The 15,157-nt window shown below is 43.1% G+C and overlaps 1 protein-coding gene across 3 annotated transcripts in view; it reads right to left on the bottom strand.

Annotated features, from left to right (window-relative positions):
- TMEM209 (transmembrane protein 209) overlaps positions 1-15,157 on the bottom strand; it is a 310,927-nt gene that overhangs the window by 125,873 nt on the left and 169,897 nt on the right. The window contains exon 9 of one of the 3 annotated variants that reach the window (XM_078677562.1): positions 10,357-13,458. The exons of 1 other annotated variant lie outside the window; for it this stretch is intronic. In XM_078677562.1, the coding sequence (XP_078533688.1) occupies positions 12,592-13,458 (867 nt within the window). In that variant the 3' untranslated portion in view covers positions 10,357-12,591. Of the gene's footprint in view, positions 1-10,356; positions 13,459-15,157 lie in introns of those variants that run through there. One more of the 3 variants, XM_078677568.1, reaches the window with a different exon arrangement.

Genomic DNA, 15,157 nt, shown 5'->3' with positions numbered 1-15,157 from the left:
TTCCAGTTTGGACCACGCCATATGCAAATTAGTCTTGACCCCACTGACTGTGGGAACAGTCCAGCCCGAACTTCCAGGCCAGATTCTTCCTGGACCCGAAAAAAGCATCCTGGGGACGGTTTCCGGGTATCATCCCTCATCAGCCAGGCTAGCTTGAATCTGGTGGCATAGCGAGCATGGGACCCACATCTGGGCATATTCTCACCACTTGAGGTGACAAATGCAAAAAGAACAGATGATGGATGAAATGCTGAACAAATCAAACATTCACCCCCAGTCACAGATCTGGGTTAAATCAATCGTTCTTTGCTCACCATGCCATTTCCCCTAAATGTTTGGGGGGGCCCTGGGGAGAGATGGTCCCCGGGCTGAAATTGGCTCAAGGAGCGTGCCACGCACACATCCCTCCTATAATAAAAAAGCCACCTCTCAGGACCTGGCCCACCCAGGGGGCATATAAAAAAACAAGCAGGGGAGCCTGCACTTTTTTTTCTTCCAATTTTGCCTCAAATTCGCCAGGACTAGGGGGTCGGGGCATTCCTACCCTGCCCCCTTCTTTTTCCTTTATTCTTGGGATTTGGCAGAATCAGAGTTCCAAGATGGCTGCCAATATTTCCTGGTTAAAGTGTTGGCAAACAATCAGATCGCATCATGCGATCTGTCGAACTCCGCTGAGGATTTGCGTCCTTAGATATGCAAATGTATTATTCCTTTAATAACTCTAATACTAGTGAAGCATTGGCATAGTCAATAGGTATCGCCTTTTGGACCTTATAAATGTTTAGCCATGCAGCACATTATACCAGAGTGCTGTGTCACCAGGGATTAAAAAGCTGGCTATATAATTACTACAGACTGGGTTATACAGTCTGATTCAGGAATATATGCTTTCCTCAGGAAACATTTTTGGACACATTCCAACGCTTTTTAAAGCACAGACAGAAAGACAAGTGCTGGGATGCAAGTCAGCAGCATTATAACATTCTGTGTGTAACTTCACCACTAGTGTATAGAATAGCCTGAAGAATCAGCATCAAGGGCAAGTTGGGCCTAACACAATACGATGACAGATTTAACACACCTCCTGCTGTAAACTATGCACTGAATTTATATAAGCCCAATTGTTTGAGCAACACATGAGGCTCGCTATATGAGAGTTCAGGCTGTCTCCGAAGCACCAGACAATTTGTGATCTGTTCATGGACTGCCACCCTTCACAGAGTTGTACTGAAGTCTCAAAAATTATATGAGTGCATTACCCTGTCTCCACTTTAAATGAGGACCCATGATGTCTGAATGAAATGTGACTCCCATGGCTCCCACCCCTCTCACAAATACTCCTTGCGTTCTATACTGGGAAGTCTCTTTATCTGCATATAAAATACTGGGGTAAAAGAATCAATGTAGCCTCTAATGGAAAAAAGCCAAAATAAGTTAAAATAAAACACCTTTCGGAAACCAGACCATTATCTAATTCCAGATGGCATTAAAATACTTGTAGCTGTAGGTCTTAAAATGCTTAATATGTTTTCACATACAATGCCCCTCATTAAATAGGGTCCTAAATGCCTCATTAAAACCTAAAATATCACTAACGGGAAGATCCGAAACACTGCTACTCAATGCAGTCCATAGTACAGCCTTTGCCTGTCCTATTATGGGGACACCGTGCTCTGCATGCAATTAGAATCTCTTCCTAATCAGTACCAAATGGCATGCGGCTGAAATCTGGTTCTACCTAATGGGATCTTAACTTTGAAACTCCAACAATGTGCACCACCTTCCCACTAGCACTCAAAACCACCCACATAGCCTGCATACTCATACTTGGCTCAAAAGTAATAATGAACCACACCTAATTCTGTAGCTGTACTATTCCATCAGTGTATTCTTGTCACTCACTCGTACCATCCTAAGATTATGTTGTAGATGGATGAACTGGTGCAGCGAGTCACAAGAACAAAGGCCAGGGCCACATCTGGTGGCCAACTTTCATGCAGCGTTACTGCCATGCAATAAAGATGTCCTTATCTAAACCTATTTGTGTTACTACTCCCGGAGACAATTTTTTCTCTGGGTGTTGTACATGTATACAGGGTCAGCCTGGCTACAGGGCAGTTTTGACAAGCTGTTCCGACAGGTGAATGTATGGGTCGGTTTATTGCAGTTTGTTGACCTGTTTTATGGTCTGTTGCTTACTATTATAAGGGACCTTTCAGTTTTGCCTGAGTTGCAGTAACTCAGTCATGGGCATCACTAGTTTATTTTTGGATGTGCACTTAGTACATGCACTATGTAGAAAAAAAACCTTAGTGAAGAGTAAATGTGTGTAGACGCAGGGTCAGACTGGGACAGGAAAAAGTCCCCGGGTACCAAATTAAATGTGGTCCCCATTAGCAAATTGGGGCAGTTTTGAGCTTGTTTAGGTGTTTTTCAAGGTATCGAAGACTGCATGGGGTTGAGCTAGCTGTGGGAAATGTTTATTGTAATATCAGGGAAATGAACATTAGTCGCTATGTCCAGCGCTTCCATAGAAGTACTGTTGTTGAGTAACCATAAATGATTAAGGCCAAATTAGTCATGACTGGGCTTTCTAGATGGGACAAATGCATTCGAGTGAATAACCAGCAGGGTCCCAAATATAACACTAAAAATGCTCTCTCGCTGGTAACATCAGAAATCCTCCAAAGCAAGACCCATACTGCCCTCATTTAAGCCCTAGAGCTGCGCACGTGCCACCTCTAACTGATGCCAGACCTTCTGAATGTCTGAGTTGATGGATACGTTCTAGCTCTTGAACTTTATGGTGGTTGTTCCTTTTGTCCAGACTGATTTGGATATCCGTCACTGATATAACAATCAATTTTCTTCGGACGACTACCTTAACCCCTTCGGTGCGGGGCTGTTTCCCCCGCTGTGCTGGGGGCGGGGGTGCGTACAGCGCCTCGGTGCTCATGACTAGGTCAGCTCGTCATGAGCTCCGGCGCTCCGGTGCTCATGACGAGCTGAGCTCGTCATGGCCACACCCGTTCATTAAGCGCAAGGAAATCTACTATTGTATGGGTAACCCTCTTGACTACTTCCGGCTACTGGAGGAAGCTCCCAAATTCACCAGGAACACAGGTTGCGCCTTATGGCGGGTAGGGCAAGGGCGAGTGACACCGCAGCATGATCTGTTATGGAACACAACTCAATCTCTGTTCCTGTGGCCAGAGCCTGGACTTGCCTTGTCCCCAGAAAATAGTCCAAACATGTGTATGTTTTATAGGCATGCGAGTAAAATGTATAGTCTTGTGCCTGGGGGTGCCGGTCGTGCACATGTCCCCGAGTCCCATCTCCTGTAGCCGTTACAACTCCCTCCCGTGATAGGGCACCTTTGTGTCCATAGCGCTGCAAAGAACAGTTTTTGTCATTGTTGAAAACTAAGTTCAGACCTACCCCTATCAGAACCAACCTGTCTGGGGAGGAAATCACCTCTGCCCCCGGCGTCTGAGGAATCGCTACTGAGCATCATTAAGAGCATATACTGATGCCCCTAATGTGAAAGGGCTCTTGCCAGCTGTACCTTGTACGCCAGCAGCTGTACCTTGTACGCCAGCAGCCGTCCCTTAATGTCAGCAAGGTTCGAGTCTACCCAGCCCAAAAGGATCAGGATACCAGGATGGCTACCCGCTGTCTTAGCTGTAGTGAAGTAAAAGAACCGTTGCAGGGACGCACAAGATCTGAGTCTGTGCCATTTCCTGGAAACCAGATGAGTCTCCTGTAAGAGACAGAGGTCAGCCCCAGCCTGCTCCAAATTGGAGAGAATTGCTCTAAGCTTGGTCGGGTTGTTAAGCCCCCTCACATTAAGGGTGACAATCTTTAGGTTATAATGTGATTGAGGCAAAAGGAGACAATGCAAGAGCAGTTATCCAGGGGTTAGAGCGACCCCCCCCTTCCGGCGGATCCAATGTGAACACTGGCAGGTCTCATCTATACAGCAACCTAAGGTATGGGGGGTTTGTGTGTTTTGGCAACTGTAATTTTGTACATCTTTGTAATTTTACGTGGGTACCCGATAGCTGCATTAGGGAAAAGCATATGTGCAACACAGTACACCTGGGTTTTTTATAGTGACAAGCCAATGTTAAAGGCTATATGACCAATTAGTTTACAGAGAAAATGTATATCCGGTGCCTTAGGAGCGAATATTATGAAAAGGTGCAACAAAGGCAGTAGGCCGGACTTACTTATGGTAAAAAACCTTTTTTTTTTTTTTTTTTTAAAGGCCGTGGAACGTTATACCGTGTCACAGCCTGTTGATGGGTATTTTGCTACATCGAGTCTCAGATTAGTTTATTAGGCAGAGTTTTGGTGTTGGTTGCCTCTGTCAAATTCTGTGGGTAGAACATATACCCTTTGAAGACCCTTGCTTTGCTGTCATTAAAGGGTCCAACTGGTTTAGTTATCCGTCAGGCTCATATCAAATAAATTCATAAACAATTCAGACCTATTCAAGCAGAAGGGCTTCGAGTTGGACCTCTTTAGCCATTCGTCTGTTAGTTTGTCATTATCATCACTGGGCAGATATTCTAATCCAAGGTCTGTCAAAAGGATAACAAATACCAAACCTCTTGCCTATCACGGTACTCTATGACAATCCATGTAACAAAACATCTATCTACAGGTTTTAACACAGTCTAATAATTCACTTGTAAAGGCCTATTGCCTTTAACATAAGATTTTCATAAAACGCCGTCCTACTGTGTATGTCATAACTATTGAACTAAGCAGACAAATCAAGCCTATAGTTGTGCTCACTGGCTGTAAACTATAACCAACTCAGCCCGGCTGTATTGTTCATAAGCTAGCGACCATCAGGCATACATACAGTCATAAAATAAAATAAAAATATGTACGAAAATACAGTTAGCAAAACATTATACAACCCTTACTGAAAAAAGTTCTCACACTTTTAACGCCAAGGATTTGTCAGACGGACAAAGCAGTACTGAAACCCTTGCCTACCAACATGATATGCTAGATTCCTTGTAACAAAATACCTCGACAGGGTTTATAGCAGTGTAACAACAATTCACATTAAATGGCTACAGGCTTTAACATATGCTTTTCACAATTATCATGTCAGACCTACTGCCTTAATTTAATCTTTTCATAACAAACAGTTCATATCTCTGGCATCCGATGCAACTTTGTTTAAGGAACATATTAGCGCTACTGACTTACATATTTTCTTGTCATCTTAACTTGGCCACCTTTGCCTTCTATAAAAAAAGTGCAAAACAAGCACCCATGCAGCGGAACCACACAACATCTTCCCATGCAAGTGTGTACCGAAAGGAATCAACCTGAGAATGCAGCCAAATCACCGCTCTCAATAGTGTTTGTTAAAATGCTTTCTGTTGATCACATACGGTCAACACAGCTGAGCGGTCAAGCCAGATCTAGAAAGGCAAAGATATAGGAAAACGGGTAACCACATGTGTCAGAGAGAAAATATCTAAATACCATGTCGTCAAAAAAAAACAATTGCTGGAAAGAATGTGGGAGACATTATGAAGAAGAGGCCTGCATCATCACTGTTACTGTACCACGGGGTAGTCATGGTCACCAGATAATTGGAGTTCCCACGCTTCTGATACTACATCGTTTAGCGCTCTCGCCTTCAGCTCTGGAAATAAACAGTGTGGTGGCTGAATTGCTAAGTCATGGTCGTTGTTGACACTCCATTTACGTATTTAGCAGTTGAAGTGGTTATTGGTGGTTCGCGGCTGCCAAGTCATGGTTCCATAGCATCAAGACAGAGTAATAAATATTCAGAAGCACATCGCATACTCTGTAGGCCAGGATCGCCAACCTTTTCTATAATGAGAGCTATGTATTTTTTTTATAAAAAATCATCATTAACTACTAAAAGTGTTGCAATAATGATCTCTTCAGACAAGATTCAATTAGTAGCCATGTATGCAGGATTACTAGCGGTGATCACCTCCGTGCATCAGACAAGGTCACCAAGAAAAAAAAATGCTTTATCAATTTCACTTTTAAAAGCCTCTACATGTCACAGGAATGACATATGCTATGCCCCCTGCGGTCATCTAGAAAAGAACATCAGTGATTAGACTTCGCAGTGCAGCCAGAATGACCACTTAAACAGTGGACTTAAATGTATTTACTGTGCAAACATCAGCTAATTTGAAAATACGTGCATTTTGCTTTTGAATACTACCTGTGCCATATTGGAAACATACCGAATTCAACTAAACAAAAAACATTTCATTTATTAGCTGGGGCTACACATAGGAGAGCTACCAATAGCTTCTGAGCTCCTTTAAGAACGGCTATGTACACAATAGCAATGTGCTCCAGCTAGGACTGGATGCCGTTATGCCAAGAACTAACAAAAGGTGCTAAATAACACACAACTTCGACACTGATCACTGACAAAAGAAATTATTGGTGCTTGCTTTTGAATAGCATGCAAAAACCCAGCAAGTGTGTGGCGATGCAGTGCGGATGTCACAAATGGAAGGCTGGAAGAATTGAAAAGACAATTAGGAGACCTAAATAAACAAATGGGTTTTTCATTTGTTCCTGGCAATACAAAAAGTTTATTTCTTTCCAACAGAGTAAGGGAATTCATTCCACAGTTTAAGTCTCAGGTAAGAAAAGCTTCTCTCCAATTCTGGACACAGGGATCTTAGGAACTGCAGGAAAGTTTTCTAAAGAGGACTGTAAACCTTGCAATGGAGTATGGATCTTGGGGTTGGTGGAGACAGATTGGACCCTAACACAGATGTCCATATGAGAGACACGAAGACCCTTAAAGGTAATATGACTTTCCACAAGTGGCCAATGGAGCTCAGCCAATAAAGGAATGCAGACAAATTATGAGAAGTTTAAAAAAGTAGATACTACCACATTTTGCATCGCCTTAAGTTGTTTGACAAGATAGCAAGGCAGTCACAGGTAAAAGAAGGCCCTGCAGTCAAGGCATGATAAAATCAAGCAAAACCAAAGGGGATAATGGACGGAGTGTTGAACATTGCAATCACTCACCCCCAGTCAACAGATCTGGGTTGAATCCATCATCATTGTTTAGCTCACTCCGCCACTCCAGTTCAGACATGGCCATATGCAAATCAGTCTGACCCTGTGCCTCATGGGAACAGTCCAGCCCGAACTGCCAAGCCATGTCTTCCCTGGACTGGAAACAAGCATCCTGGGACCGGTTTCTGGCTAACAGTTATCATCAGTCAGGCTAGCTTGAATCAAGTGGCAAAGTGAGCAAGGGACCCACGTCTGGGCATACCTTGCCATCATCCCCTTTAGTTTTGCCATGATAAAATAAAGGCCTGGACCACAGTTTTCTTACAATCAAATGGGAAAAGTAAAATATTTTTCTGCAAATAACGAATATAGTAGAAGCAATTTGAGTTAACTTTTAGAATCTGATGTATACAAGACAGAGTCACATCAAAGCAGATCCTAAAGATCTTACCAGTACGGCAAGTAGGTGTGAATCATAAGTGCTATATTATAGAAAGTTTGTCAAAGGGGAGCACAAAGGGGTAGATATGGGAGCACATTTGTCTTGTGTCAGGTGCTAAACTTTCACCCATTTATCCCCCGTAGCAGCAGACTCTCAAAGACTTCGGAAGCAGTGGAAATACATTTTCTGATTGACTTATTTGGAAGGGTAGCACATCAAAGCACAGGCCATCCTTTCTGTGTTTACAGGACTTCAAAGAGGACGAGTGTGAAATTGCACAATTGGAAAGAAATGTGGATATGCATGAACTCACAAGTAAAACTATTAGCAAACCAGATAAATGGCATGGCTTGAAGAGTGATATTTGGCTGTGACGAGGAGCAAAAGCCAAGGCTGAAATTCTAGAATGCTCAGTCATTTCTATGGTCCATATAGAGAAACAACTATAAAGAAGTCCAGAGCACTGCAGAGAAGAGCCTGGTATTAAAGGAGAAAGCCAGAACAAATACAGGTGTGTTATTAGAAGAAGAGTCTTGAAAGGATGTAGAATATATAATAAACGAGCAGAAACCAAGGACTCCAATAAACGATTCGCTCCATACGACAAACAGTAGATGCAATTATATGCCAGCCTCTAGGGGAAGTGAAGATAAAAGCTCATCCACTGCCACCCTGCCAATGAGGCTGATGGTCGCCAGACTATTCTATTACAAGGGTACGTTTTGGTACTGTTTGTTTCATATTTGAGCAAGCATTCTCAGCATGTCAGGTAATAATTAGAGCAAGCAAATATTTTATAGATCTAGTGCTGGTGAATGCTTAATATTGGCACCTTAAGTCAGTTTAACAATAAATAATGTTTATTTAAAACCAGCTATTACTATAACTAACCACACAGGAAAGTGCCACCTCTCTGTAAGAGACAACTAGTCATGCTCTCGATCCTGGATGAGCTGAGAATGAGAGCGGATAAGAAGGCGCCGTGTGCTATGATCCTGTTGAACCTCTCCACGCCATTTAACACGGTAAATCATAGTCAACTTATGTCGCGGATTGCTGCTCTGGGGATTCAGGGCACAGCCAGCGCTTGGTTAGCTTCCTTTCTTAGAGACCGCTCCCAAAGAGTCCAACTTTCAGACCTGGTATCTGAGCCTGGGACGCGGTCTTGTGGAGTGCCACAGGGTTCGGCGCTATCCCCACTGCTCTTTAATGTTTATCTGCAGCCTTTGATCACTACGCTGAATCAGCTGGATTGTAGGGTATTACAACTATGCCGACACCAAATTCTGATTCAGATAGATCAGTCGCCTTCATCGCAGGCGAATATGCAAGAAATTCTGAAATTCACGGTGAATTGGATGTCGGCAAATTCCCTGAAACTAAACCCGGATAAAACGGAGGTGCTAGCGGTCACCACGGCAGGAAACCCTTGGAGCCAACTGTTCTGGCCCGGTGAATTGGGACAGCCTCCTGCACCCGCCTCCGTAGTAAAAAGCCTCAGGATAAAAATTGATGTCACGATATCAATGTCCCAACAAGTGGCAGCCGTGGTAGGAACCTGTGTTGGGCTACTAGGACAACTTCGGAAACTGTCAACGCTGCTATCCCCCTCCACTATACGGACTGCGGTTTCGGCCCAGATACTTGCCCGCCTGGACTACAGTAACTCACTTTATGTGGGTTTGCCAAAAAAATCCGTGGCCAGGCTTCAAGGCGTGTTGAACGATGCAGCCAGGCTGATCTTCAAAAAACCTAGGAGGACACATGTTACTCCACTGTTACAGGATCTACACTGGCTGCCTGTACCTCAGAGTGAAGTTCAAAAGTCTGTGCATCACCCACAAAGCCATTTATGGCTCGCCCCGTATTTTAGCAAGGATAAATTGGCACATTATGTTCCCAGTAGGAGGCTGCGGTCCTCAGAAGCTTGTCTTCTGGTATGTCCACGTTTTAAGCGTTCTACGCTGGGAGGAAGAGCTTTCTCAACCATGCTGCCACCTCTATGGAACAGCCTCCCTGAAAGCCTGCAAAAAGAGACCAACTTGCTCACTTTCAGGAGGAGATTAAAAACCATTCTCTTCCTGGAAGCTTGGAGCCCTATATAAAGCATGCCCGACTCGTTGCCCTCTCCTCTGGACCCCTTGGATAGCGCTTAGAGACCTCTAGGGTGATAATGCGCTATATAAATACACAAAAAACAATAACAATAACAACCACTCTAGCATAAAATAAAACGACATTCATGAGGTGGGAAAAGCTAGCGCACACCAGAGTGGTGGCCATTGGCGAGAGCTCCATCATAGATTTATAAGTGAGCAGGAAACAGGCAGCAAGAACTCGGTCAGGCAAACAAGACTGTATCCCTGGGTTGAGAAAGCATATGGGCCAACTGGTCATCGGTCACCGAAGCGTGAGAGAACCTTGCTGGACTGCAGGCTCAAACTGGGCGTCCCCTTCGATGGAGTAACGGCAAATAGTGGGCAGATGATGCTAAAACCATGGGTGGCCAACTTTTCTGTCCCTATGTGTAATTTCAGCTGCATTGCCTTGCAAATCCAGAAAAGAAGAAGGAGGGATAAGGGATCTGGAGTCAAGTCGTGACCTGGGGATTTAGAGGCAAGAATTATCTCAAATACCCTGTCCGGCAGTGGCATCAGTGCAAAAAGGAGCGAACCTGCTGGAACGGTACTGTAAAGCATCACCAGCAAAGAACTGGCATATCTGCTCAATGAATCAATGAATGCTGGCCCCCAGATTCTGAGAGCTAGAGGTGGCGGTGAGCGGTAGTGTTTGAATGGCTTATGGAGTTGGTACACACTCCCTCTTACTGACGTAGCAGCTATACACAGAACAGAATACAACCATTTTTTGTTCAGATAAGCTTTTATTAATTGTACAGAGAAAAATTACATCTAGTTGTAGCTTTCCATTCCATTGTGCTTAAAGTGACATGTGCAATTTAATAATAAATAAAACATTCTTAGCGGCTACACGGTTTTTTGTTCCTTTATTGTATGGCCTATTACTTATTCACAACTTTATTGTGCACATCAGTTGCCTACTCATAAGCTACATGAGAGCAAGGGTAAAGCTCAATGGCATAACTTTAACACAAACAATATTTCTTCTCCCCAAACAAATTTACTTCATACACTTCTCTTTACTGTATTCTTCCTCTCTCTATCTCTCTCCCCCCTCTCTCTCTCCATTCATTGCATATCAGTCTAAAGGTAGCACAAGGCATTGCTATGTGTACCTAATGCACTGCTAGATTTCTGTTCCAAAATGAACTCCGTTACATTAATACATAATCTTTAGTTTAGCAGGAAACATTCAAGCTTTTGTTCTATATCCCAGTCTTGCTTCCACACTAGTTAAAGAGGACTCCCTCCAGTGGTTGAACTGGCATCTAGGAAAAAGTGTTGCATTTTCTTCCCAATTCGCTCTTGGGCAATCACTCCCAGGCACGAGTGACTCACTCTGGTCCATTCTTTTTTGGAGTCATTTGTCTAGTATTTTGCAATATTCAGAGACTAGTCTTTAAGTTGTGCTCTTTGCTAGGATTGGACATACCTGGGGTTGGGTCATTTTTGATCTCCACCCTGCCTGTAGAAAAACATTGCTCTCAACTATTTTCAAGTGTCTCTTTCTTCCAAAAGACCTTGTACGCATAATCAGTGACTAATTCAGAAGCCCCAGCTGTTTCATCAGTTGCGGCAATGCAACCTGATGTGGCCTAATGCCAAACTCTTATGCTTTTATCCCGTTTTCTAGTCTTATTATCAGTCATTTAGCCTACCCAATATGCAGATTTTATTTCCTCCATCTTCAGAAGAGTGTCAATAGGATCAGGCTTGTTCATCTATTGTAGTCACTTTCCTCCTTGGGTGTTCACTTCCTTTGTTGCACCCTACAAAAAGGGCTGTCCTCTGCTTACAACACAAAGTAGATCATCAAAGATGATCTCTTTTCAAGTATGTAACTCTTGTATCAATGACCTTGAAAACAATCTCTGTTTTGGTTCCTTTAATGCAAAGGCTGCATCAACGGAACAAGGGAAGCACCATCCTTAAGTGCTCAGAATTTAATTCATACCCTTCACCATGTACTAGGAGGTTTCCCCAACTCATTGTTCCTGTTGTCTTTGATGCTTAACAAATACATTTTCAAGCTGCCGCATCTACAGCAGATTAGTTGCTTACGCCAATTTAGTCCTATACATGAGCTGGCAGTGCCAGAGTGAAAACCATGGTGCTTCCAACCTCTGCATGGTGAGCCTTTCATGAAGGTGCGGTCTGTATCAAGTTGAATTAGTCTTAAGGGAGCCAGAATCCTTTTTTTTTAAAAGTTTTATTTTTGGGTTTTATTAACGATACATCAAAAAGGTGCATTCATATACACACGTTGCATCCAATAAATCATAGTATCTCCATTTAGCCAAGTATCACATAATGGAGCCAGAATCCTTTTTAAGAAGAATCAACTGGTTACACGGTTAAACTAGAAAAATGCAGGTATCCACCTTTGTGTTATCCAAACACTATTTGGGCAAAATGCAATTGACGGCCTCTGATCACAGTCCCACGGATTTGTGCCACAATCAAAGACATCGAACAGCAATGCACTGGATTCCTCATATCGATTTAGAGGGCCTTGTTATGTACAAGCAGCAGAACCTGTAACCAGAGTTAACCAGCCATTTTTGTTCCTTCCCAGAATCACTGCAAATACTTTAGTTGCATTAAAGTAGAATTGGGTAGCTTGGATTAGTACCAAATACATTTCTTCAAATGAAAGTACAGTACAGAGGACACTCTCTAGCAATGCAATCAAGGAATTCTTGAAAGCCAACTGCTCCTGCATGTTGAAGTTTTATACACCCAAGTCCTGCCCTCTATATGCCACAGTGAAAAATGCTTCACAAAATGGCATTTTTGTGTGTTTACAAGGACATATAAATTGTACGTTTTGACTGGTTAGAACATGAAAGCCGGACGGCATGAGTAATACATTGTAAGTGCTTTTGCCTAAAGAGACCAATGAAACTGTTGGTGGACTCATGTGCAGGTACAAGAGGCATTACATAAGTGGAATACATATCATATCTTTACCGTGACAGGTTTTTCTTTGCAGACTGTATTGCTGATGCATAATTTTGGAAAAGGGACACATTTTTGGGATTGCAAACATCTGAACAGATGTTGCCTACTTTTTAGGATGTCAAAGTAAACCTGAGAACAAACAGTGGGGTCAGGGTGATGGACTAGCTCAAATGCATTGGCGGCAGCAAAAATGCCACAGTCGGACCCATTTGATTGTCTTTGACAAAAAATAATGTTTACTTCCAGCTTTCCCTTTGGATCCACTTGGGTAGCATATAATTGTTTCATTTGTGCCTGTACATAATTAGAAACAGGCCGCCGGAGGCTGTCTGCATATAGCACTTGTCCACCAATGCAAGCAGTTGTTACCCAGTGATGATGATCATAAAGAATCTGCACAGTATCAACCACCACTGCCTTAAAACCACCGGGTGACTGAGAGAGCAGTGTTGTTTGACTAGGTGAATGACCCAAATGCAAGCTCACAATCGTGTTCACAGCATCTATTAATCGATCATTGAGCCAACCACCAGACAAGAGAGCTTTGGCATCAGACATATAAAGGTGAAGTCCAGCTACCCATATTTCCTCACTTTCATCTTCAGTCTCAGAAGAGCTGGAGATGTCAATCTTATCCACAGCCCTAGCTGAATAGTTCCCCTCCAGTTTTTCCATTTTAACAGTTCCTTGTTTTATGTTGCAAGCATTGTACTTCTCCTTCGTAACGTTTCCATTTCTGTCTCCAAGATGAAAAATGCTCTTCCCAGGTACTTCAGCTATGTGGAGTCCTAGGAAATGCTTAAAGAGCTTCTCCCCCATTCGGGTATCCGGTCGTCTGTTCACTCGCAAACCTTTATCACCAACCTATATATAAAAATATTACATGAGTAATGACAGTATTTACACTTCAGACACTAAGACTGTATAGACCTCAGAATTCTTAATGCCCTCAATATTGGTCATTCTCAATGCTAGGTCAAGGATTTAAAAAAATTAGATTTGTTGAAGAAAAAGAAAACAAGGGTATTTAACACAAAACCTTTAAGTACAAAAAGGCAATCACCAGGTTGAAAAAGCTGCATGCAGAGCATGGAAGAAAAAAAAGTTTGTGTGCATCAGATTTGCAAAAAAGGCATATTTGTCAACCATACGTCTTGAAAATAGCAGCCCCAGTGTTAAGAACAGGACAGAATATATTTTAAAATATTGATGAACATTTACTTTGTAAACACACCCCGAGGCCAGACACCACAGACATAAACAATGTACCGTTGACATTCTACAGAGAAATCACACAATGCTTCACTTTAACAAGTAGTGCTCAGTTCATTTTAGAAGCACAAGTGTCAACACCATTTAGAACAAGCATTGGCATAGCCAATAGGTCTCGCCTTTGGGACCTTATAAGTGTTTAACCATGCAACAGTTAATGTTGGTGCACCAGGGATATTGTGCTGCTGCATAACTAAATACTTATAAGGTCCCAAAAGCGAGACCTATTGGCTATGCCAATGCTTGTTTTTCTAGGCATGGATGCCAACAGAAACAGTCATCATTTCACCTATTTTTTAGTTAGCAATCTTTATTTAAAAAGGAAGTAATGTAACCCATCGATTGGGGAGTCTTTAACATGCCTCAGTGTCGAGCTTTTAAATTTGCTGATGGCAGGAAGCACTACAATGGGTGCGTCGGGCAAAAGTGAAACTGTGAACACCACATTTGTTTAATTGACAATGTTCATGCCTGGTCAGTACTCTGGTAAGCATTAACGTAACCGGTGCCAGTAGAACGTATTCCGTGAAAACACGGCATAAAAACCTCAACGAAGCTCACTTGGGACAAAACAGATAAAAGAGGGACAATGTAAGCAGGGGAAGGGTCAGAACGAGAGTGGAGGGGAGAGAATGAGCGAAGGACGGGACAGAAAGAGATAACACTATGCCTATAAATAGATGAAAGTCGCAGTGCGCCTGGCTTAGGATGGGGCAGAAAAGAAACGAGGGTAAAATGAATGTGGAATGGAGGACGAGAGTCCGTGGAAGAAACAGGCAGGCAAAGGGAGGTGGGGGAAGTATGAACAAGAGATGGAAGAGGAAGAGGAGACTCTGAGCAGAGGGCGCAACAGAAATTAAGGACATGGTAGAGTATATGCATTGGATGGGCATAAAGAAAGGTGATGATGGGGCACAAGAAGGAATAGAAAGGGGAGGTGAAGTGTATGTGCATGGGGCAGAGCGGGGAGGGAGGGGATGATCAATGGACGGGAGAGATAAAGAACGAAACGGGAGACGTGAGCTGGGGCAGTGAGAGGAAGGCGAGGTGTAGTATGAGCCAGGAAGAGGCAGAAGGGGGGAGTAGAAAAAGTGTGAACAAGAGATGGGACAGAAAGAGGGCGAAGGATGAGAGCTTGAGTATGGGACGGCTTAGAGAGAGGGAAGGAGGGACATTTTTGCAGAGTAGTATCGATGGATGGGTAGACGGATAAAAGGCGGAGAGTATGAGGAAGGGATGGGACAGGAAGGGAAAGATACAGAGTGTGTGCAAGGGATTCACAGAAAGAGAA

This window comes from Lissotriton helveticus, chromosome 1_1, assembly GCF_964261635.1.
Source record: "Lissotriton helveticus chromosome 1_1, aLisHel1.1, whole genome shotgun sequence".
NCBI lineage: Eukaryota > Metazoa > Chordata > Amphibia > Caudata > Salamandridae > Lissotriton > Lissotriton helveticus.
This window is presented reverse-complemented; position numbering and strand designations above follow the sequence as displayed.